Source organism: Littorina saxatilis, linkage group LG12, assembly GCF_037325665.1.
Source record: "Littorina saxatilis isolate snail1 linkage group LG12, US_GU_Lsax_2.0, whole genome shotgun sequence".
Classification (NCBI taxonomy): domain Eukaryota; kingdom Metazoa; phylum Mollusca; class Gastropoda; order Littorinimorpha; family Littorinidae; genus Littorina; species Littorina saxatilis.
This window is the reverse complement of record NC_090256.1, coordinates 76,514,672-76,538,186: the sequence shown is the minus strand read 5'-3', so window position 1 is coordinate 76,538,186 and position 23,515 is coordinate 76,514,672. Positions and strand designations below refer to the sequence as shown.

Here is a 23,515-nt window from a genome sequence, read left to right as displayed (position 1 = left end):
TCAATACGAAAACTGTCAAGGCAACAATTATGTGCATTTACACTAGAATTCTGTGTAATATGGCAAAAAGGTTCTGCACAACAATCAATATGACTGATCGAGCTTTTGATCAAGGTGCCAAGGGAGCTAAATAGTAATCTGGCTCACTGCCAACTCGACTGCAGTTACTTCCCTTGCATTATGCTCTTGCTTGTTTGCATGTTGTTTTTGTTACATTCAACCATATATATCCATACACATCTATGATTCAACATAAGATCATTTCATAGTTTCATTGACGGGGAATACAGACGAGAGTGGTGGTGTATGGGTCTGTGTGTGTGAGTGTGTAGAAAGATTCAGAATTTCATGAAACATTACATGAGAGTTCCTGAGAATGATAATCCCCAGACAGTGTTTTTTTTATTTACAAAAAAAAAAGTATTTGAAGACGACATATCAGACTTTTGGTGAATGTTTTGGCGGCACTGTCACCCCCTCATTTTTTTTATCAAATAGATTGAATTTTTGATCAAGTAAGCTTCGACGAAACCTGGACTATGGGATTCCATTTCAGCTTGTAAGCTTAAAAATTAAATAATGAGTTTTGCCATTAAAAATCTGAAAATTTTAATCAATACAAAAACTATTACATATTATTCTTCATGATTTTGTTATTCCAAATACATATAGATATGTTATATTTGGATTAAAAACAAGCTCAGAAAGTTGAAAAGAATAGAGAAAAGTGTTTTCCTGTGAAGAGCTATGCACTACACTGCTCTATACTGGCTTGTCACTTTCTGCAAATTTTTTTTCATGAACCCGTTCAGGGCGTTTTTGGCGCATGGCTGCGAGGGACAAAGCCATGTTGTTTTGGTGAGAGAAAAAAATGCAGTCTGTTAATTTCATTCTGCAAGTTCTACAGATTGACTAAATATAGTAATTTCGCTTCATGCAACTTTTGTTTGCTTCGCTCCAAAAGTACCCCTCTCTCTCTCTCTCACACACACACACACACACACACAAATATCCCATGAAATACAGTTGCATGTGCGCATTGGTTTAATTTGATACACAGCCTCTGCAAGGTCATATTTACAATGCACACACATACAATCATGTTTATGAGTTTTACAACACACAAACAGGCACGGTATTTGATACATCTTCAAAATTCCACATACTCTTGAACACTCTGAAACCATCCCCACTGTTTGCAGATACCATAATTATAAATATTGCATCTATATCTATATACGGCTTGTGTGTGTCTGTCTGTCTGTGTGTTCGCTATGCACGGCCAAAGTTCTCGATGGATCTGCTTCAAATTTGGCGGGCATATTCAGGTAGACCCCGAACACAATCTGGTCGATGAAAATTTGCTCTCAGCGCACAGCGCTGAACCGATTTTGGTTTTTATGGTTTTTCTGTACATCCATTCCCATTAACTCTTCCTTATCTTCTCCAGTGTTTTGCGCGTTTATCTCCCTTCCTTTGTGTGGCGTCAATCGCGTACGGTGCGCCACTCACCCGGCAAAGCCGGGTACCCGGCGAAGCGGGCATACGGTGCGCCACTCACCCCCGGCAAAGCCGGGTATTCGGCTCTACTTCTTCCCGGCCGGCACTAGATGATTACCCACTTCGCCGGGTACCGGCTTTGCCGGGATACCCGGCTTCACCGGGAAGAAGTAGAGCCAAGGCCGAGAAGAAGTAGAAGAATACCCGGCTTCGCCGGGATGAAAGCCTTGTGGACAGTGACCTTCTAAAAATAGTAACGGGAATATCCGGCTTCGCCGGGATGAAAGCGTTGTGGACAGTGACCTTCTAAAAATAGTAACGGGAATATGGATTGACGCCACACGAAGGAAGGGAGATAAACGCAAAACACTGGAGAAGATAAGGAAGAGTTACTGTGAATGGATCTGGGAAGATGAACAGAAAAACCAAAATCGGTGAGAGCACGTGTTGAAAATTCTCATGGACCAGGTTGTGTCCAGGGTCTACCTGAATATGCCCACCAAATTTGAAGCAGATCCATCGAGAACTTTGGCCGTGCATCGCGAACACACACACACACACAGACAGACACAAGTCGTATATATATATATATATATAGATATATATATAGAAGCTGAAAAAAACATTCAATGTTTCTGGTTCCCCAACTGATCCTATTTTTGTCCTCCCAACCATCGAACTTTTGAAAATTAAAAAAAAAAATGAATGCAAAATGTTATTACAAAACTCCATTTAGCAGACTTCATGAGGAAATCTACTCTTCAGTGACATTTAGGGGACACAGCTTGTACGAGTTCTGGCCAAAACAGAGCCGCATTTGCCTGGGTAATTTATATAAAAGAAGACTTTGATCGTAACAAAAATTGGAAATTTGTCAGATCTACCTTCCCTAATTTTTGGGGGCCTTGAAACAAACTTTTGTTTTCCTGATCAGAAACTCTCTCAGACAAATATTCACATGTGCGGCTTTCTGTGTATCCGTGCTTGTGACACACCCTCTCGCTAGTGACTGGCCTGTATTGTCGCGACATTGTTTCCCACGTGACATTGTAAGCCAGTCACTAGCCAGGGGGTGTGTCTCAAAAACGTGTACAGGAAGCACATGTCAGTATTTGTCCGAGCAAAAGCAAGGGTACTCACTCTTTCACAACCCATACAAACCTGACAGAGTTATGTCCGAAAATCGTCTATTCTAAGTGTATTTAACTTTAAGTGTAAGACTGCAAGAATCAAACATGTGTTCGCACTATGTCAGCTCTCGTAAATTGCTTCTTACACATATGACACAAAACACCACCTGTGTTTCCACTTTTTGTCAAGCATGATCTGCACACCAGATGTTCACACGGAAACTTGTACACCGCCAAACGCTCTGACCTTCCCAGTCCATTGGCATCTTGAGCTAGCGGAGTTCTGCACACACTGCACTGTTGATCTGGCATGGGTACTTCAGGACTTGTGATCTGCTGACTTGAAGTAGGGGTGAAACTAAAGGCAGGCAGACTGCGCAGTACTGATGACAGGGAGCTTGACAGACTGGTTCGTAACTGTTCTTCGTGGGATTCACTGCTGCTGTTAGCCTGAGGCACAGGGGTACATGTATTATTTGGTGGGGCTGAACTGCAGTTCCCTAGCTGAGGACAACTAGATTTTGATCCCATTGTGCCACTGTCTGGTTTTGGCTCAGATTTGCTGTGTAGTTGTGCAGAGCTGCCGGTACTACTGTTGTGCATGTTTCCTTCTCTTTCTGTTTTGATTTTCTTTACATTGGTACGAGAGACGTTGCTGACTCTAAGTGTATTTTCGCTAGAACCCAAACTTTGCTGTCTCACACCTACAATTGTTTGCAAGCTATTCACATGTGACTCATGTGCAGACTTGCGTTTGACACCTCTGAGTCCATTTTTATCAACAATGTTTGAAACCAGGTTTCCTCCACTTTGGTCAATAGAAACCGTATTTGAGAAAACCTGTGGGGCTTTGCCTAAAACTCTAGGAACACTTCGGAGAAGTGGTTCATCTGCATGCTCAGAAAGGAATCGATCAATACGCATTTTTAAAGCTTTGTTTAGTACTGGTTTTCGTGTGGTTGTGAATGTCAACCCAGTGTAGGGATCTGAAGGCTGTCTTCCATATGTGGCCTCAGCATCTGAGAATTTGTCAAGAGTGAAAATGTCGACTGAGTGACCACTTGGCAGCAGCATGGGAGTGGACATCATTTCCCATGTAAGTTCATCCAGGAACTCCTCTGGAATGTCAACTCCACTGCTCTCAGCCTTGTCAAGACAATGTTCTGATGCTCCGCTAAATGATCTGTCCTGCACTGACGCTGTGCCTGCTGCTCCATCTCCTTGTTTTGTGTGTGATGAACTGCTACTGTGTTCTGTTTCTCCAGAGTTTGCCTTCAAACTACTGGTGTCAGAACTTTGCTGCACTGACAAACCACTCGCCGTCATATACCTCTGTACAATGTCGCCTTTGACATTCGCAGGACATGACCTTGCGGGCAGACCCCACACTTCCAGTTGTCCAACAGCAGCGACTTTCCCATTGATGGTCCCCACGATCCGAACTGACAGAAATTCTGCAGCTGCTAACATGACACCTTGGTGGTGGCGGAGCTCACACCTGTGTGGGCATATGTCAACTGACTCTGTGTTCCTTGATGAGGTGTTGCCACGGAAACGGAGGTTGCTGAAGCAGATGCGACCAGGTTCTGAACAGCGGATGAATGCTGCCTTTTTGAATATTGGCTCAGGTTGCGACACATGACAGCTGCCTTCTGCAGCTCTGTTACCATCAAATGTGACCGTCCGTTCGGACAGAGCACTGTGGTTTATTGTACTCCCAAACTGTCTTTGAGTTATGCCGCGTGTAGCTGTGTAAATCTCAATAGCTGAAGACCTCTGGCTTCCCACTTGTGGGTCTAAAACAATGTGGCTGATATGCACAGGGCATGGAAACGTGAGTGTTAGAGTGACTGGAGGTTTGATGAAACGCTCCGCAAGGAAGCCCTGGCGCCGCCACCCTCCCCCAGCTTGAAGTAAGTTGTCTGGCTCATAGCCATCACTGCTCACTTTGTCACAGCTGATCTGCGTGCCAAGGGTGCTGAGGGCAAAGTTCACCAGCATGACGATTCATTCACTCCTTACTGCTATGTCCAGCCTCAGCCCCACATCACTCTGTAACATGACAGTAGAGGGAAAAATACATTTTTAAAATGAAGAAGCTTGATTTTGTTTTGCTGTAAATCATTTGAAAAAACCCAGTGTGAGCCATATTTATATGCACATCCTTATGGAGAAAAAACCTCTACCGTAGACTAAGCATTCAGCATTTATTCTGCTTATGTTGTAATCTGATTTGCTGCACTCTTGTTTGTCGGCTCAACATAAACCGTGTCGTCTTACTTCAGAACCAGCTCGGCAGCTGACTCTGGTAGCAAATTTACTGACACTTTACTGCATCACGAATGTGTATACATACTAAATTCACAGGTTAGTCTCTAGCCAGCAGCACCGGTTTTTTGTTAGAAAGGTTTGTGACTGTGTCTTGGGGGTTGAATTCGGGAATATCTCACCATTCACGAGCTGTACACATCAGCAGCCACACACGCACGCAGAACTTTAGTGTCTGTGCAGGGGAAGTGTTGTTTTCGATGTTACGGGGAATTACTCTAGTAGCTTATTCTTCACTCTTCGGGCTGGGAGTTGCAAAAGGTGTAATTGCCAAACATGAGAGGTGATGGTCATCTGTAGCAGACGGAATCGTAATTCAGAGAGTTTCTCGGACCATCCAACCTTACACACCATGCACTAGTCATTGACGTTATGGCCGACATAATTCAAACCAGTAAAGTGAGCAGCAAACTGCCCACCAAGTCTGAAATCCCTCCCAGACTGCGCCATCGGTCGCGCTGCTCCGAGTCCGAAAATGGGACGACGGAGATGAGTGGCAATGTGTCACCTACAGAAGGACCGCAGGCCGACGGCGATCAGCCCAAAAGCAGATGCGAAGAGCTCAAGTTGGATTCCAACGGCGGACACGATTCAGCAAAGCCTCCGCCAAATCCAGGAGACGTTCCTGGGTGCAGCAAGCAAGGGATGAAGCCTTGTGAGTGATGACCCATATTGTTATTTTTTGTCAAAACAATCCAGTGTTTTGATACGGGGACACGCCTAACTTTGACTTTCATATGTTCCTTTTACCACCTTCTCAGTTCTTAGATTTGATCCTCTTTCGCTGTTGAAAATTACCCATAAGGGCGTGATGTCCTTTTAGTGTCTTTTTGTCATGGATTACTTTCTGGCCATTGCACTTTAAATGTCAGCTGCATGGGGTCATTGACATTGACCTGTTTGTGCACTAATACTGAAAGGGAATGTATTAGGGGACGCAATTCCAGCTGTAGGTCAAACTTGTGCACACAGGGAAGGGTTCCTGAAAAGTTTGGAAGCAGTGTAAATTCGATGTTAGATAAGAACATTTTGATGTTGGAAAAAATAAAGTTCCAGGCCACATGCAACCATCCTCATCTCTCTTCCCCCCCCTGCACGTTTATCCCCAGAAAAAAAAGATGTGTTGATGGTGTTTTTTTTTTTTTTTACATCAACTCAAACAGAAAAGTTAATATTATCGGTGGGTTTCCTGTTCAGAGCAAACACAGAAACTGCCCCAAAACAAAAACAAAACCCCTGCTCTCTTGTCCCCAGTTTTCTCTATCTCTGTCTCTCCCCCTCCCCTCTCTCTCCCTCCCCCTGTCAGACTCATAACCTCTTGTTTTCATCCAGATAAGTCAGTGCTGAGTTTGCTGGGTTTTGAGCTGACCCGAGGGTACTACCTGTCCGGCGACGAGAGTCATTATGAGGAGCGAAGGGAGCGTGTTTACACTTTCATGTCCACACCCATCCAGTTGGAAAAGGTAGGAAGAGAGGGAGAGAGAGAGTAGGCAATGAAGAGAGAAAAAGTAGCCCATTTTTTTAACCATGGAATTGAAACCACACTGAGGAGTGAGGGGTTGTAAATGCAGTCTTGCATTTTATTAAGAGATTTGTAACAGTTGGAACCAAGAGATTTCGTAATAGTTTGGAACTCTTCTCCTCCTAGTTGTCTCATAAGGGGTATGGGCGATAAAATGAATTTGGGGCGAATACATTTTTTTTTGCTGCTGCTATTACTCTTTTCAGATTAGCTTTAACATGTTTACAAATAAAGAAGTACATTGGTAAACTTCTTCATTGATAATGTTCTAGTGATATGATTAGTGATAAAAAAAAATATCAGTAAATATTCAATGTTCGTGCTAGGAAAACATCAAAGGTCAAGTTTTATCTTAGGAAATACACAAACAAACAAGCAAAATAAAATGTTTTCTTTTCTTGTGGTGATGGGGAAGATTTTTGTTAGGGTGAAAGTTGCTTGTTTATTTCAATGCTTGCTATTCTGATTCTCTCAGGTGCTAAGAGACTGGTTCCAAACAACTCTCACTTAAACTCTATTACACATGCCGTATGTGGACGAAGGACTGGGTGGCCGAGTGGTAACGCACTTGCGCTCGGAAGCGAGAGGTTGCGAGTTCGACCCTGGGTCAGGGCGTTAGCAATTTTCTCCCCCCTTTCCTAACCTAGGTGGTGGGTTCAAGTGCTAGTCTTTCGGATGAGACGAAAAACCGAGGTCCCTTTGTGTACACTACATTGGGGTGTGCACATTAAAGATCCCACGATTGACAAAAGGGTCTTTCCTGGCAAAATTGTATAGGCATAGATAAAAAATGTCCACCAAAATACCCGTGTGACTTGGAATAATAGGCTGTGAAAAGTAGGATATGCGCCGAAATGGCTGCGATCTGCTGGTCGATGTGAATGCGTGATGTATTGTGTAAAATATTCCATCTCACACGGCATAAATAGATCCCTGCGCCTTGAGTCCGAGTCTGGAGATACGCGCGCGATATAAGACTTCATATAACGTATGCATTTAGAACACTTACTTCCATTTGTTTTTTGTTGTTGAATACTGAACATCAGTTGTTTTGAGTAATTGTACTACAGTCGAACCTGTCTAAAGAGACCACCCAAGGGACTGAGAAAAAGTGGTCTCTTTAGACAGGTGGTCTCTTTAGACAGGTGGTCTCTTTAGACATGTGATTTATATAGTCGTCACAACCGTCGGAGATCCTTTGGGATGGTCTTAATGGGCAGGTGGTCCAGGGTTTCATTTCATTAGTGCGCCTTGCGCCATTGGCACATAACATCTCAAAATGTCCCATTGGAATTCCCTTTAGTGCGTCAAAGGGCGCATTGAGATTACGTACCACTGCGCCACCCCATGCAAACTGTTCACGGGAGTACAGTGTTCGGAAAGACCTTAGGAAAAACGCACACACACACTAACCTGATACACTGGCACATTCGCATATCATCATATGGCACCCAATACAACTATTTTGCATCTTTCGACTAAAGCATCTGGCCTGCTTTGCGCTTCTTGCCTTCGTCTATGATGTCCCATGAGAATTTGGTTGAGGGGGACAAATGTCCCATTGTGTTTTTCTTCCAGGCTAAACTCTGGTGGTCTTTATGGACAGGTGGTCTCATGGACAGGTGGTCTTTATGGACAGGTGGTCTTTATGGACAGGTGGTCTTTATGGACAGGTGGTCTCCAGGGCAGGTTGGACTGTATCATCATTTGATTTTTTCTGTTTCAGTTCTGCCTGTTTGGCTTTCTGCAGTGTGTGGACACCTTTCTGTTCTTCACGGCATTCCTGCCCCTCAGGGTGGTGATAGCTACAATGCACATGTTTTCATTCCCCTGTGCCATGATATCCACCATGTGAGTTTGTGCTGTGTAAGACATAAGACATAAAATGTTATTTCAACCATGTGCATTACACAGGAATATATCTTGGTTTGAGTTCATTCAATACATAGTACATTCAGACACAACAACCAAACAGAGTGCAAACAGAACTGCATACACACACACACTCACTTACACACACAACATCGAACGCAGAAGAAGAAGAAGAAGAACTTACACACACACACACACACACACAGAGACACATACACACACACACACACACTCTACATTATACCGCGTTCACATCTGGTCCACGTATTCACATAAAATACTCTTTTTACCAGGTGTACTGCATACGGGAACCCCTGTTGGCAAGGAAGCATAAAACTCCATTGTCATATAATATGCTTTCTTTATTGAGTGGACAATTGGAAAGGTCAGGAAACTGGAGAGATAGGGAGAAGGGGGGTCAATGAAAGGTTCAAATCAATATACATTATATATATATATATATATATATATATATATATATATATATATATATATATATATATATATATAACAAAATCAAGGAAAAGAAAAGCCAAACAAAGAATGTCAAGTGGCAGCCCAAATTTTCGACCTGTTGCCAGGCCTTCCTCAGGGGCGTGTAATTCTGCGAGACGCCAATTCATGCATCAATTACTAAGCAACACAATACCATGGTTATTTTAGTTACGAATCACAAAGCAAATATTTCAAAAATAAAATTTACATTCAAGCTTAGATCTTTCGTTTTGATTGTAATCAAAACAAATGTACACGTGCGAATTCCAAAGTTATTACGTCAAAGGTATACGTATCTTGTAGTGACGTATTCGTCGCTGATGACGTAATTTCAAAGTTCGAACAAAATGGATACTTATTCGTGCCGTGAACAGGCAAAAGTATCATTCTGATGTCTCTTCAATTAAATGCGTAAGTACTTTAACACATTTGTTTATGCCAAAGGTTTGCATAAAGATACAACACTTAACCCTTCGGACAGAATACATAAACAATATGTATCTCAACTATATGAATTCGAAGATCAATAGAGAAGATACACTAAGATTTAGACATCTTCATGCTCATGAACTTTTGATAACATTCCGACAAAACATTCTTCGACGACAAATTTTTACTCTCTCTCTCTCTCTCTCTCTCTCTCTTTCTCTCTCTCTCTCTCTCTCTCTCTCTCTCTTTCTCTCTCTCTCTCTATCTCTCTCTAATTCACACACACACACACACACACACACACACACACACAGACACACACACACACTAACACACACACACACACATTGCATGGTCTAAACGAAAGCTGTAATAGAGTGTTTACGGATCAGAATTGAGTCCACTCGGCACCAAAGTTTTTAATTTTGCAATCCAGAAAGACTCTCTTTTCCACCTCTCATCCCGGGTCGAACAAAAGACTCTTTCGATCACAATGCACTCCATATCACCGAGAGAATGGTCGGGCTGGTTGAAGTGCACTGTGAGAAGAGTACCTGTGTTCTTCCCAATGTGTGAGCGGTGGAGATAGAACCTTTCTCTGAGACTGTTTTGAGTCTGCCCCACGTACTGGGCACTGTGGCATTTTTTACACGAAATGAGATAGATAATGTTTTTGGTGTCACAAGAGAAGTGTTCTCTGAGAGTGAAAGTTTCACCTGTTTTACATGAATTGAATGTGGTGGACTCAATCAAGTGTTTTTCACAGATGACACATTTTTTACGCTCACACCTGAAACACCCAGGGTTGTTGTCGTGTTTAGGAGGAAGAACTGTCGGCATTAGGATATTGCGTATGCTCTTACAGTTTCTCTCCCCACAAATGGGCGTTTCAGGCAGAACGTTTTTCATGTGTTCACTCTCGCTGATCAAGCTTTCCTGTAAACCATGCAACCACTGGCCGAGGGGAGGGTTGAGTGGGTTATGATTGATGACGAAAGGGACTCTGTTTGTGGGAGTTTTTTTGCGATATGAAAGAGTCTCCTTTCTGATTTTAGCTGTAGCTTTCCTCCTGCCATCTTTAACAGTCTTTTTGCTGTACCCCCTGGCAAAAAACTGTCTCTCCATCTCATCGCACCTTTGTTGAAATTGCTCCTCTTCTGAGCAGAGTCTTCTGAGTCTCAGAAATTGTGAGTATGGCAAATTTCTTTTTACGTGAGCTGGGTGACACGAGTTTTGGCACAGGTAGGCATGGCTGTCGGTAGGTTTAGAGTACAGGTCAGTCTGAAGGTATCCATCCTTCAGACTGACTGAAATGTCTAGAAAGGAGACTCTTTCTAACTTATATATATATGTCACTTTTGTGAGTTTTGTTCCACATGCAACAAAAGGCAATCATTTTACACACAAAAACAGCTGTAGTGTAGGCATTTTTATGTTGTTTCTTACGTTTTACTTGTTGCCAAGGTTGTTCTTCGTGTATCACATGTCTCAGAAGTTACATACATGTAAAGGCTTTGTTTGCTAAGTTGGCTAATTTTGCAATTATTATTATTAATGGAATGCATCTTCTTCATTCAGGCACTGAAACTCATGTTCTTGCACGAGAGGGTTTTGGCGTGTTTGGCCTTTTTTCCCCTGCATTTAGGCAGCCATACCCTGTTTTCAGGGGAAATGTTATACATCATTTTTATATTTATCATAGATATAAACCTGAATATCCAAATTTGAAAAATATCAATAATGACAAGGATTTTCCTTTAAGCATTATTGTCACCAGCAGCGATTCATGGGCGTCTTAACTTGTTAGAAATTCACCAATGATAATTGAAATAAATTATCAAAGGGATGAAAGTTCCAACCAGGATATCAGGAATTACTGAGTTTAAAAGTGATTTCCAGATGGTTTTCCTGATGTGTAAACCATCCAGGGGGTGAAAATCATAGAACAAACTTGAAAAAGACAGAGCTACCTATAGTCTCCCGGCAGATTTGCCTGATTTCAACCATTTCAAAATACATGTATTAACTTTCATCCCCGTTATCATGCATGTCTCGCATGTCATCCTCAGGTAATTTTGACTCTGTACACATACAGGTTTCAAGAGGCACGCAGCAGAAGGTGGCCGCAGTTTTTGCAGCCGGCACAGATGTGTGACTTGCTGAAGGGGCTGCTGCTGGGACTGTCTTGCTTCGTCATTGACTACATCGACACGTCACGCATGTACCACCTTGTGCGCGGTCAGGCCGTCATCAAGCTCTATGTCTTCTACAACATGCTTGATGTGAGTGATAAAAGTGTGTGTGTGTGTGGATATGTGCATGTGTGTGTGTGTGTTTTATTATCCGTGTTAGGTAAGCCCTGTTTGCTTTGTTTTATTCAGTTATGTGTATGCTTTTTGTACTATTGTTGATTTTTTGTTTTTACATTTAGTCAAATTTTAGTTGATTTAGTTTCAGGCCGACAGGTTGACTTAATGTTTTGTTTTTGCTGAACACAACTTGTTTGTTTTAAAATGAAATTGTAACGCACATGGAGTCATTTAATGTGACTTGCGCAATAGAAAAGTTATTTATTATTACATGTATTATAATTACATGATCTGATGAAACCATAAAGAGAATTATAACAGTGTGTGTGTGCAAATGTGTGTTTTAAAGCTAAATCCTGTACGTTGAATAACTGTCTTTATGTGTAGAATGTTTCTTTCACAGCTGGCTGATCGTCTGGTGTCAGGAGCAGGACAAGACATGTTGGACGCGCTTTACTGGACGGCCACTGAACCAGGACGCAAACGGCGCCGCTATGTTTTTGTTGTCTTTCACTTCGTGTTGGCGCTTGGCTACATTCGTATCCTTTTTGAGAGCAGTAAAACTCTGCAAGAAGAATGGTCTGAGTATTGACCATATGTTGTATAACCTTCTAAAGTTTATACTTGTTACAATAATACTAATAGCTGTAAGCATAGTCACACCAGTGACAATAAAATAATGAGCATGATAAATGAGGCAGCAGATTTTTTTTTTTTTTAACAGTTCTTCCTCTTGTTCATTGTTGCGCATTCTTTCGTGCATGTTTCAGGGATGAGATTCTTCCGCCAATTGGCGGAATTCCGCCCAAAAGTTCGTTCCCAGGACCATTTTTCTGAATCGTCAAAATCCGTTGAGAAAAATGGGGGGGGGGGGGGGGGGGGTAGAGTAGTTGTTGTGGTTCCATTGGATTCGATCTGTAAAGTCCTACCTACAAACCTAAAGTCGATTTTCCAGATCAAATCTCCGATAAAATAATGACAACATAACCTCCGTATCGAAGGAAGTGGACCTTCGACCCGAATATAAACTTTCCATTTGGGACTAAGTTTCCCTTTCACCGAGTGTCTTCATTCCGAAAATTCATAAACGGGCTGATTCAGCTGTTGGCTTTAGCCTGCTTAACAAAGATGGCGTCGGTGAGAACATTGACGGAAAGCGAACATGTTTTGGCGTCGGAGATCGACCAGGGTGTGAAGAATAAGTGGGTTCCGAAATGGCAGGAAGAAATCGTCACGTCTGAACTACGCGGGAGAAAACTGTCGCTCCGACTTGGAAATTCTATTAAAAAGTTGACTGTTCGGGGAAAGGCAAGATGCACGTGGTGTAAATTTGATCTCAGCTACCAGGAATACCACGCTGAAAGGCCATTTGACAACTAAAGATCATCTAACCCATGCTTGAGTGCCATATGTTAGCTGAAGAAGTACTAATAGTTTAGAGGGAAGTAAACTGCGGCCACAATTGCAGCAGAGAAAGAGAGAGAGAGAGACACATACCTGTTCAAATGAAGAACCCAAGGTTTGGTCAACAAACCAAACCTTGGGTTCTTCATTTGAACAGGTCTCTCTCTCTCTCTCTCTCTCTCTCTCTCTCTCTCTCTCTCTCTCTCTCTCTCTCTTTCTCTCTCTCTGGTGCAATTGTGACCGCAGTTTACTTCCCTCTAAACTATTAGTACTTCTTCAGCTAACATCATGTATGGCACTCAAGCAATTTATTTAGGTCCAGTTCTTTTATCAATACCTTACGAGCACCATTGGTCATTGTGCAAGTAAATTGTGCCGTTTCTAAAATTTGTGAACATTCCTGAGCTAAAGTTACTTAAATTTTGCACATATGACTGACAAAATGTTGTATGCTTCTACTGCTCGGACTCATTTCCAAGTCTTTTTTTGTGGTCAAAGTGTCAAAAAATCTTCAGTTTCAGGGGGCAAAGCCCCCTGACCCCCACCAGGGGCGTTGCCCCTGGACCCCACTGGGGGCCTTCACCGGCCACCAGACACCCGCCTAATAACAGACCTGTTTACCCCCATAAGTGTTTTGGAGTAATGCTCAGCCCCAAAAATAGTAATCCTGGCACAAAAATAGTAATCATCCAGCATTCGTCGCCAATTACAACGCACATGACAACTGTGTCTGCGAAACGCAATCATGCACATATATCCATCATTCACAAACAAAACACATCAGTCAGTTTTTGTAGTCATCATAATTTCAAAGAAGATCACATCAAAAGCACATGCATCACTGATTCTTTTTCTTTTGCTCGTAGTAGGCCTTTTTCAGTGTGTCAAGCACTTCTCTACTGTACTTGCGCTTGCCGAATGAGTGAGGGCGAGACTTCACCACTAGAATAAGGCTCTCCAGCGTCTCATCAGACAGACATGATCTCTGGTCAGTCCTGTGCCTTTTCACCCCATTTTGCCATTGAAAAAAACAATGCCAAACATGTGAATTGATAAAAAAATTTTTTTTTTTTTTTTACATTTTTTTTTATTTATGAAAATCGTAGTCTTGACACGGATAGCGGAATGGCGTATTTTTTGCAGAAAATCGTAATAAATTACGCCAAAATCGTAAGGGTAAACAGGTCTGTAATAATTTCCTCCCAAAACACTTTTAGGGAATCTCATCTCTGATGTTTGTGTCTGTTCGTCTGGCTTTTTGATTGTGTCTGCATGTTCATGCGTGTGCGTATTTGTATGTCTGTTTGTCTGGCTTTGTGTTTGTTTGTGTGTGTACATGTGTTTGCGGTTGGGTATGTGGTTATGTCCTTCCTCTCCACACAAATACACACACATATTTTTCTTAACTGTTTTAAGTTTTGCACACTATGGTGATCTTGGCCCAGGCGACAGTGCTGAATGTGGCCTTCAATTCACACAACAAATCTCTGCTCACCATCATGATATCTAATAATGTAAGTAACACCTTTGTCACTTGTGTACGTACAATTTTAAAGAGATATGACTGCACGCTTGTAATGTTAGCCTATTCCCATTCTGACAAAGCTGAATGTGTCAAAGTTTAATTCCGAGTTTGTCAGAACTTGACTCTTTCCGAAACACCAAAACTGTCTTTGTAATGGCTTGAATAGCTGTGTAAGCCTGTTATAATTCTTACAAAGCTATATTTGTCAAACATCAATGCTGAGTTTGTCAGAACTTGACTCTTTCAGAAACACAAAAACTGGCTTTGCAATGGCTTGAATAGACGCAGATTTTCTTGATGTTTATGCATTTATTGTGTGTGTTTTTGATCCTCAGTTTGTGGAGATCAAGGGCAACCTGTTCAAGAGAATGGACAAGAACAATCTACTACAGATTTCCTGCAGTGACGTGAAGGAGCGTTTTCATTTAGCTGTCCTGCTTTTTGTCGTCTTCATCCGCAACATGACGGAGTTCAACTGGAACCCTGGTAAGGATTTTCCTGACTCAATGCGAGGCAAACATTTGGTTTAAAAAGTTTCATGTCGACTGTGAGAGACTGTTTACTTCAGTGGATAATGTCAAAATATTTACAAAGACTATTAGTTTTGTAGATCAGTGTAGATTTATTAACCTATCATTATCTATTTTTGATGTTGCAAGTATGTGCGTTACACGTGTGTGTGTGTGTGTGTGTGTGAGGTTCTATATATTAAGATTATCTGCATCCTTCTGAATGATTTTTAACATAATTTTTGTTACTAGATCAAGCGTGGGAGATTCTGCCAGACACCGTTTATGTGATACTTGCCGAGATACTTGTGGATTCAGTGAAACACGCTTTCATCACAAAGTTCAATGAGATCTCAGCAGATGTGAGTACTTTTCAACTATGAACACATCTTTTAAACATGCGTATCTAACTCTGAGTACATGCAGTTTATCAGGCTGTCTGTATACTTGTATATATATATCTGTCTAAATTTTTTAATGTTTTTACAAATACTTCTGTTCAAAATATTTACAAGCACTTGCTGGAATAAGGCTTGTTTTCAAATATTTGAAGATTTATTGTTTTTGTGAAATACAGTATGATCTTTACATGGTCTAATCATCTTTTCGCGTTTTTCTTTGCAGACTTACCGCACCTTTAAATTAAATCTGGCACAAGACATTCTGACGAGTCAAAAAAAATATGTGAGTTTATAGAGTTTGCTTTGCACTTTACATAGTCCTTTTAAAAAAAAAAATTTGTTATACAACACAAGGATATTTGCTCTCGGTCACAAAGAGCGAAATATCTAGTGTGTTATAGACAGTAATTAGAATCTCTAGTTCTGTTGAACTTAGAGATGTTCTGCTTCTATGTGTGTGCAGAAGAGTTATTAAAACTATAAATTCTCCTGGTTGACGGAGCGTACTGTCAGGGTATTTGTCTCCCAACAAGATGTACCGGTTGTTAGGAAACGCTACCGTTGCTGAGCTTTGGTTCAGTTTTGTGTGTTGCATGTAGTTGACTTATTTGTACTTTGTGGGAAAGTACCGATATTATATTTTGTAAACACAATATTTATGCTTGGACGAAAATGCAGGTGAACTTTCTAGTCCTGTCAAAACAAGTTGTTTACCATGCTTTTTTAGTCGTGGGTTCGTGGCGTTCGCTCGGATTAAGTGCGTCGGCGCTTTTGATCTACGTCACAAAGAATGGCGCTGTTCTAGTCCATGCACGGCTCGTATAATGTAGTTGTATCATGTTCGGTCTGGAATATTCTCGAGATTGAGTATTTACTATATATGCCAGCGCGATTTGAATGTTTAACAAGAAGAGCAAACGCTCGATCGAGTCACTTTCGCAGTTCTGAATATTATATGAGGCATCAGATGGACAGGAAGAAATTGCTATTCACAACACAATACAGATGTAAATAATTTGATGTAAAGAATAATCCTATAAAGTTTGAATCAAATCCGATGAATAGTTTCAGAGATATGATATTTCAATTTTTTTCCTTCAAGACATACCTGTGACCTTGAAAAAGGTCAAAGGTCACCAAAGCAGACGTCAAAGTGTAGAGGTCACTGGGAGTCACGTTCACATAAAATTTGAGCCCGGTCACTTTTATAGTTTCCGAGAAAAGCCCAACGTTAAGTTGTGTGTTGCCGAACAGAAAAGGCTAGTTATCTCCCTTGTTTTTCTGATAACGTTCGTAAAAGGCTACAGATGTAAATACTTTGATGTAAAGAATAATCCTACAAAGTTTCAATCACATCCGATGAACTTTGTCAAAGATATAAAATGTCTAATTTTTCCTTTGACGCTGACCTGTGACCTTGAAAAAGGTCAAAGGTCAACGAAACCATCGTTAAAGTGTAGAGGTCATTGGAGGTCACGACTAAACAAAATATGAGCCCGATCGCTTTGATAGTTTCCGAGAAAAGTCCAACGTTAAGGTGGTGTCTACGGACGGCCGGCCGGACAGACTAACACTGACCGATTACATAGAGTCACTTTTTCTCAAGTGACTCAAAAAGCTTCTACTTTGAGTTCTGCTACGATGTGCAGTTGTATGTATGGAATGCTAAATAAATCCTCGAACTCAATTTGACGAGTTGTTTTCTGTTGCTGCGAAGACGGGCGACGTAGAATAAAAGAACACAACTATACGACGTTTGAGAACTTGTGGCAATCTCAAGTGTCGTGTAACAATTGGGGGCCAAGCCAAGGATCTACGTTTAACGCCAAGGGTTTTCCAGTAACAAGGACCAGTGTCAAGACAGTCACAGGAGGTAGCCATCAATCGGGTGTATCCTGAGGGATCAGTATTGAGACTACGGAACCGTGGATTCGGTGTGACTGGTGAAGAGTTTGGTAATCGCCGCAGCTCGGTACGGTGAGCGACGCCGGAGTGTATCGGGATTACAGAGGTTAGCTGCCGTTTGGACGAGACGGACTTCGTCGCGGGGCAAGTGCATTAATACTACGAAATACGACTGAGGTACGTCGTGTACGTATCGTGAGCAGAGTGCGCCGTCACGTTAGACGAGGAGGGTGGCAGCCTGCGTCTACGAAGGTGAACAGCGACGAGAGAAGCATCGGAGGTGCAGTAGAGACTGTGTTCTTTTAGAAGACTACATTCGTCTACGTTCGGGGCTGTGAAAGAATACAGACGAACGCACCGGAAAAGACCAGAATGGCTGAGTTCTGGGGAAAAGGAATTGAACTGGGACTAAAAGGCAAGCAGTTGACGAAGTTCGTCGAGTCCCAGACACGACTGCTGGCGCAGCGTGAAGAAAGACAAGCGCAGCGTGAGCGAGAAGAAAAAGAAAGACAAGCGCAGCGTGAGCGTGAAGAAAGACAAGCGCAGAGTGAAGAAAGACAAGCGCAGCGTGAGCGTGAAGAAAGACAAGCGCAGCGTGAAGAAAGACAAGCGCAGCGTGAAGAAAGAGAAAGGCAAATTGAGCTGAAACGCTTAGAGCTCCAAATAGAAATGGAGACGAAGCGTTTAGAGCTTCAGACAGAAATGGTGCGTGTTCAAAATGAGCACGAGGCACCACGCCAAAGGGATAACCAGCAGCAATTGTTACACGACACTTGAGATGCCACAAGTTCTCAAACGTCGTATAGTTGTGTTCTTTTATTCTACGTCGCCCGTCTTCGCAGCAACAGAAAACAACTCGTCAAATTGAGTTCGAGGATTTATTCAGCATTCAATACATACAACTGCACATCGTAGCAGAACTCAAATAGAAGCTTTTTAAACATTCAAATCGCGCTGGCATATATAGTAAATACTCAATCTCGAGAATATTCCAGACCGAACATGATACAACTACATTATACGAGCCGTGCATGGACTAGAACAGCGACATTCTTTGTGACGTAGATCAAAAGCGCCGACGCACTTAATCCGAACGAACGCCACGAACTCACGACTAAAACAGCATGGTAAACAACTTGTTTTGACAGGACTAGAAAGTTCACCTGCATTCTCGTCCAAGCATAAATATTGTGTTTACAAAATATAATATCGGTACTTTCCCACAAAGTACAAATAAGTCAACTACATGCAACACACAAAACTGAACCAAAGCTCAGCAACGGTAGCGTTTCCTAACACCGGTAATATTTGTTACATTACTGGAGGCATGTTCTGTGGTTTGTATTCCAAGTTTAGCAGGGCTTTCTTGGTTACAGATAAGTTCTTAGCATGTGGTAGAAGGGGTTATCCTCTGGTCAGTCAGCCACCTGAAAACAAGTTGTTGAAACTCTAAATGCAACATGAGCATGCATGAAAATGTATTGAATACTTAGACCATGAAGAGAGGGGGGAGTAGGAATAGAAGGGGTTATCCTCTGAAAACAAGTTGTTGAAACTCTAAATGCAACATGAGCATGCATGAAAATGTATTGAATACTTAGACCATGAAGAGAGGGGGGAGTAGGAATAGAAGGGGTTATCCTCTGGTCAGTCAGCCACCTGAAAACAAGTTGTTGAAACTCTAAATGCAACATGAGCATGCATGAAAATGTATTGAATACTTAGACCATGAAGAGAGGGGGGAGTAGGAATAGAAGGGGTTATCCTCTGGTCAGTCAGCCACCCGAAAACAAGTTGTTGAAACTCTAAATGCAACATGAGCATGCATGAAAATGTATTGAATACTTAGACCATGAAGAGAGGGGGGAGTAGGAATAGAAGGGGTTATCCTCTGGTCAGTCAGCCACCTGAAAACAAGTTGTTGAAACTCTAAATGCAACATGAGCATGCATGAAAATGTATTGAATACTTAGACCATGAAGAGAGGGGGGAGTAGGAATAGAAGGGGTTATCCTCTGGTCAGTCAGCCACCTGAAAACAAGTTGTTGAAACTCTAAATGCAACATGAGCATGCATGAAAATGTATTGAATACTTAGACCATGAAGAGAGAGGAGTAGGAATAGAAGGGGTTATCCTCTTGTTAGTCAACTACCTGAAAACAAGTTGTCTGAAAATCTAAATCTAGTTTACCAATACCATGCATTAGTGTACAGTGGAACACCGTTTGTCAAGACCCTCAAAAATTACACTTCCCCCATTGTAAGACCTTGCTTTTTGAGATGTTCTGTTCACCTGTGTAAATTGACCTCCAGCCCGGTAGCTCAGTTGGTAGAGCACTGGACTTGTGATCGAAAGGTCGCAGGTTCGAATTCGGGCCGGGACGGACACGGGTCAACTTTATGTGCAGACCCAGAGACAGAATCCATGTCTCACCCCCGTGTCATCACAATGGCACATAAAAGACCTTGGTCATTCTGCCATAAGTGCAGGTGGCTGAATACACCTAAACACGCAGACACTTGGGTAGCGCGACTCCGTTGCTGCTAGCTTTCCACTGGGAGGAAGCGACCCGAATTTCCCAGCGATGGGACAATAAAGTAATGAAAATGAAAAAAAAAAAAAAAAATTGTAAGACTCCCTCTTTTTTAAGACCTGATTTTCTGTTCACCTCTGTAAATTGACCTCCATTGCGGGCGGGGATGTAGCTCAGTCGGTAGCGCGCTAGATTTGTATCCAGTTGGCCGCTGTCAGCGTGAGTTCGTCCCCACGTTCGGCGAGAGATTTATTTCTCAGAGTCAACTTTGTGTGCAGACTCTCCTCGGTGTCCGAACACCCCCCGTGTGTGCACGCAAGCACAAGACCAAGTGCGCACGAAAAAGATCCTGTTATCCATGACAGAGTTCGGTGGGTTATAGAAAAACGAAAATACCCAGCATGCCTCCTCCGAAAACGGCGTATGGCTGCCTAAATGGCGGGGTAAAAAACGGTCATACACGTAAAGTTCCACTCGTGCAAAAAACACGAGTGTACGTGTGAGTTTCAGCCCACGAACGCAGAAGAAGAAGAAGAAGAAGAAGAAGACCTCCATTGTAAGACTCCCTCTTTTTTAAGACCTGATTTTCTGAGATTTTTGAGAGGGGTTCCACTGTATACGAGGTGATAATCCCATGATTATGTTGTAGGCTCACACGGACTACTCGGACCAGGTGTGTCGGCGACTGGGCTTGGCCCCCATCCCCCTGGCCTGTGTGCTGGTCCAGATGTGTAGCAAGTCTATACACTTTACCGGTATCTTCACATACCTCCTGCTGGCTCTTTTCTACCTCTGGTCAGTTCAGATACTTTACATGCTTGTTTTCTGTTAAATGAATGTTCACCTTGTGTGTGTGTGCATGAAAATACAATTCTGGTTTTAGCTCTGAAGGACAAAGTGTGTGCGTGTGTTTGTGTGTGTGTAGGGGGGGTGGGGGGTGTGTGTGTAGGGGGGGTGTGTGCATGTGAGTGTGCCTGCATGCACACTCTGGTGCCTTTCTGCAAGTCAAAGAATCTAAAGTCATCATACTTTTTTGAACGATTATGGCAGAAGCTCAGACCATTGACAATCATTAGCTGAATCAAATTGCTAAGCTGTATGTAAAAATTATTCATATTTACATTTGATATGTCAGGTTTTCAAGGCTTGAAACTCATATTTTTGTGTATTCTAGGATGCAAGTACCATATTGCTGTTGTGCCTTGTATTCCACATACACAGTGAGGTTGCTTTTAAAGAAATCCCACTAAGCCATTTAGGGTTCAAAATGCTGACCTTCCTGTGTGTAAATCTGACAAATGTGTGTTTTCCCTCCAGCCTGGTATGCACCAAGGTGCTGACGTCCATCCTGTTGCTCAGCTGGGCGTGGCGTCTGTTGGAGGAGGCGCAGGATAACGGCAATCAGACTAACCCCTGCAACATCGACTCCCAGGTCCTCGCCAAGAAGGACGTCTCCGCCAACCACGACCCCCCGCCCAGAGACAGCCAGGGCTCGGAGAGAAGCAGCCCGCTGAAGCACGCTGAACGGATCAGAAGTATCAGTGTGGGGCCCAGCTTCCCTCCCATGGAGACGGTGTGCACGAACTTTGGCCTTGCAAACGGCGGGGACGGTGTTGACCATGAACTTGGCTGGCACCTGCACTCTGTCAGTGACACGGTCTTAGACAGGCAGCTAGGGAGCTTGCACAGAGACCTCTCTCCTTCCCCCGTGTCGGAGAACCAGACCACAGAGTGGTTCCTCCCAACGGACAAATGGGAGGTGGACAGTTTAGAGAGTGAGACTGACTTCCACAGTTCTGTGGGTGACAATGCTGCTTTGCAGTCTCAGACGGCCACAGACACACCTGTTGTTGACTTTGATGAAGAGAAGAAGTATAAATGACAGGTGGCAGAGTGAAGTATGAACATATCCATATAATTGCTGTTAATTGACCACGACGAGAAGTATAAATGACAATTAGAAGAATGAAATATGAACATTTCCATTTAATTCCTGTTGGTTGACCATGATAACCGGTGGCAGACTGAAGTAAGATGTAATTCCTGTTTAATGAAGTGAGTTTTGAGGTGGAGCGAAACTGGCAGTTAAGTTATAAATGTGAGGCATACCTGACTTGAATTGGGACATTTGAGGTGTGCCTGGAAGTGTAAATGCGAAACATGACTAGCAGTTAAAAAGAAAAGTGCCTGAAAACATTAACATGATTGGAAGTGTACATGTGACCTTCTTCTTCTTCTAGTTCACACCCACCTTCAGCATATTGAAGATTCTGGTGTATTAAGTGTATGACTGTTTTTACTCCGCCATTTAGGCAGCATACGCCGATTTCGGGGGAGGCATGCTGGGTATTTTCGTGTTTCTATAACCCACCGAACTCTGACATGGATTACAGGATCTTTTCCGTGCGCACTTGGTCTTGTGCTTGCGTGTACACACGAAGGGGGTTAAGTCACTAGCAGGTCTGCACATAAGTTGACCTGGGAGATTGGAAAAATCTCCACTCTCTGTGGTGTTCTCTAGAGCACAACTAGGACACGAACGAAGTGGACAAACTACAAAGAGCGTGTGGCTGTTTGGGTCGGCTTTAGTTGAACCCTGAGCAGGCGGAAGTGCCCGGTGACTGAATACCGAAACCGATTACAAGAATCCGATTACTCTACATCTCCCTTTCTTTGGAGTGAGCGTTAGCGTTCATTCACATATCCCAAATTTCTCTCGGCTTGATGATCCGACCGGCTCTGCTGCGGATGACTTCAGTAGGGGCATCTGCAGTCGATGTATCCTTTGTCTCTTCCTCAGTGGACGGCAGTGGCGGTGGAGGCAGCTGACTTCCTGGTGACACATCGTTTTCAGTTGCAGCGTGAGCTGGCAGGAGGGACGTTGCTCTTGGAATGTCCCCAGGTCCTGGAGAAGGCTGGAGACTGCGTTTACGGAGATGGTGTCGGTTTCGTCGTTGGTTTCCAGTTGGGGTCTGAAGTATGTAGGACCGAGGATTTGGCTGAGAGTTCATGACGGAACCCTCGGTCACACGAGGAGTCTTGATCCAGACTGGTTGATCTGGCTGATCCATAGGAGACAAGGCTTTAACACGATGACGCTTGTCGAAGTATGCCTTTTGTTTCATTTTCAGCTGATGATCCTTCTCCTTGAACTTGTCGACGTCTGGGTGATTGGGGATGTGGGAACTCATGGTCGGGATCGTAGTTCTGAGTTTTCTTCCGTTCAATAATTCTGCTGGGCTGTATCCCTGTTGGAGTGGGGTAGCTCGGTAGTTCAGCATTGCTAAGTAGGGGTCTTCGGCTTTCCTTAAGAGGTGTTTTACCGTTTGCACTGCCCTCTCCGCCTCTCCGTTCCCTTTCGGGTAATGCGGACTGCTGGTTATGTGCGTAAATCCGTATGTTTCACCAAACTTGGCGAACTCTCGGGAACTGTATTGGGGACCGTTGTCCGAGATGACTACCTCTGGGATTCCTTGGCGACCGAAGATGGATTTCAGATGCTGGATTATTGCGGAAGAGGTTGTCTGTGTCAGGTGAGCGATTTCAATCCAGCGCGAGTAGTAATCCACAGCCAGCAAATATTGGTGACCCTTCCATTCGAACAGATCCGTCCCTATGCGTTGCCATGGATACTCAGGTGTACTACTAGGTC

The 23,515-nt window shown here is 43.0% G+C and overlaps 2 protein-coding genes across 2 annotated transcripts; one reads left to right on the top strand and one right to left on the bottom strand.

The window, feature by feature from the left end:
* Positions 1-1,026: 1,026 nt before the first annotated feature.
* Positions 1,027-5,207, bottom strand: LOC138982805 (RING finger protein 37-like). Its single transcript, XM_070356156.1, has 2 exons — positions 5,081-5,207; positions 1,027-4,682 (listed from the first exon to the last, which is right to left on the bottom strand). The coding sequence occupies exon 2, from the start codon at positions 4,629-4,631 to the stop codon at positions 2,730-2,732; it is 1,902 nt and encodes a 633-aa protein (XP_070212257.1). The 5' UTR covers positions 4,632-4,682; positions 5,081-5,207; the 3' UTR covers positions 1,027-2,729.
* On the top strand, positions 5,201-22,363 carry LOC138982804 (transmembrane anterior posterior transformation protein 1 homolog). The gene is made up of 11 exons (XM_070356155.1): positions 5,201-5,613; positions 6,291-6,421; positions 8,207-8,331; positions 11,372-11,558; positions 11,989-12,124; positions 14,406-14,503; positions 14,850-15,000; positions 15,276-15,385; positions 15,648-15,707; positions 20,513-20,658; positions 21,181-22,363. The coding sequence occupies exons 1-11, from the start codon at positions 5,331-5,333 to the stop codon at positions 21,743-21,745; spliced, it is 1,992 nt and encodes a 663-aa protein (XP_070212256.1). The 5' UTR covers positions 5,201-5,330; the 3' UTR covers positions 21,746-22,363.
* The last annotated feature ends 1,152 nt before the right edge of the window (positions 22,364-23,515 follow it).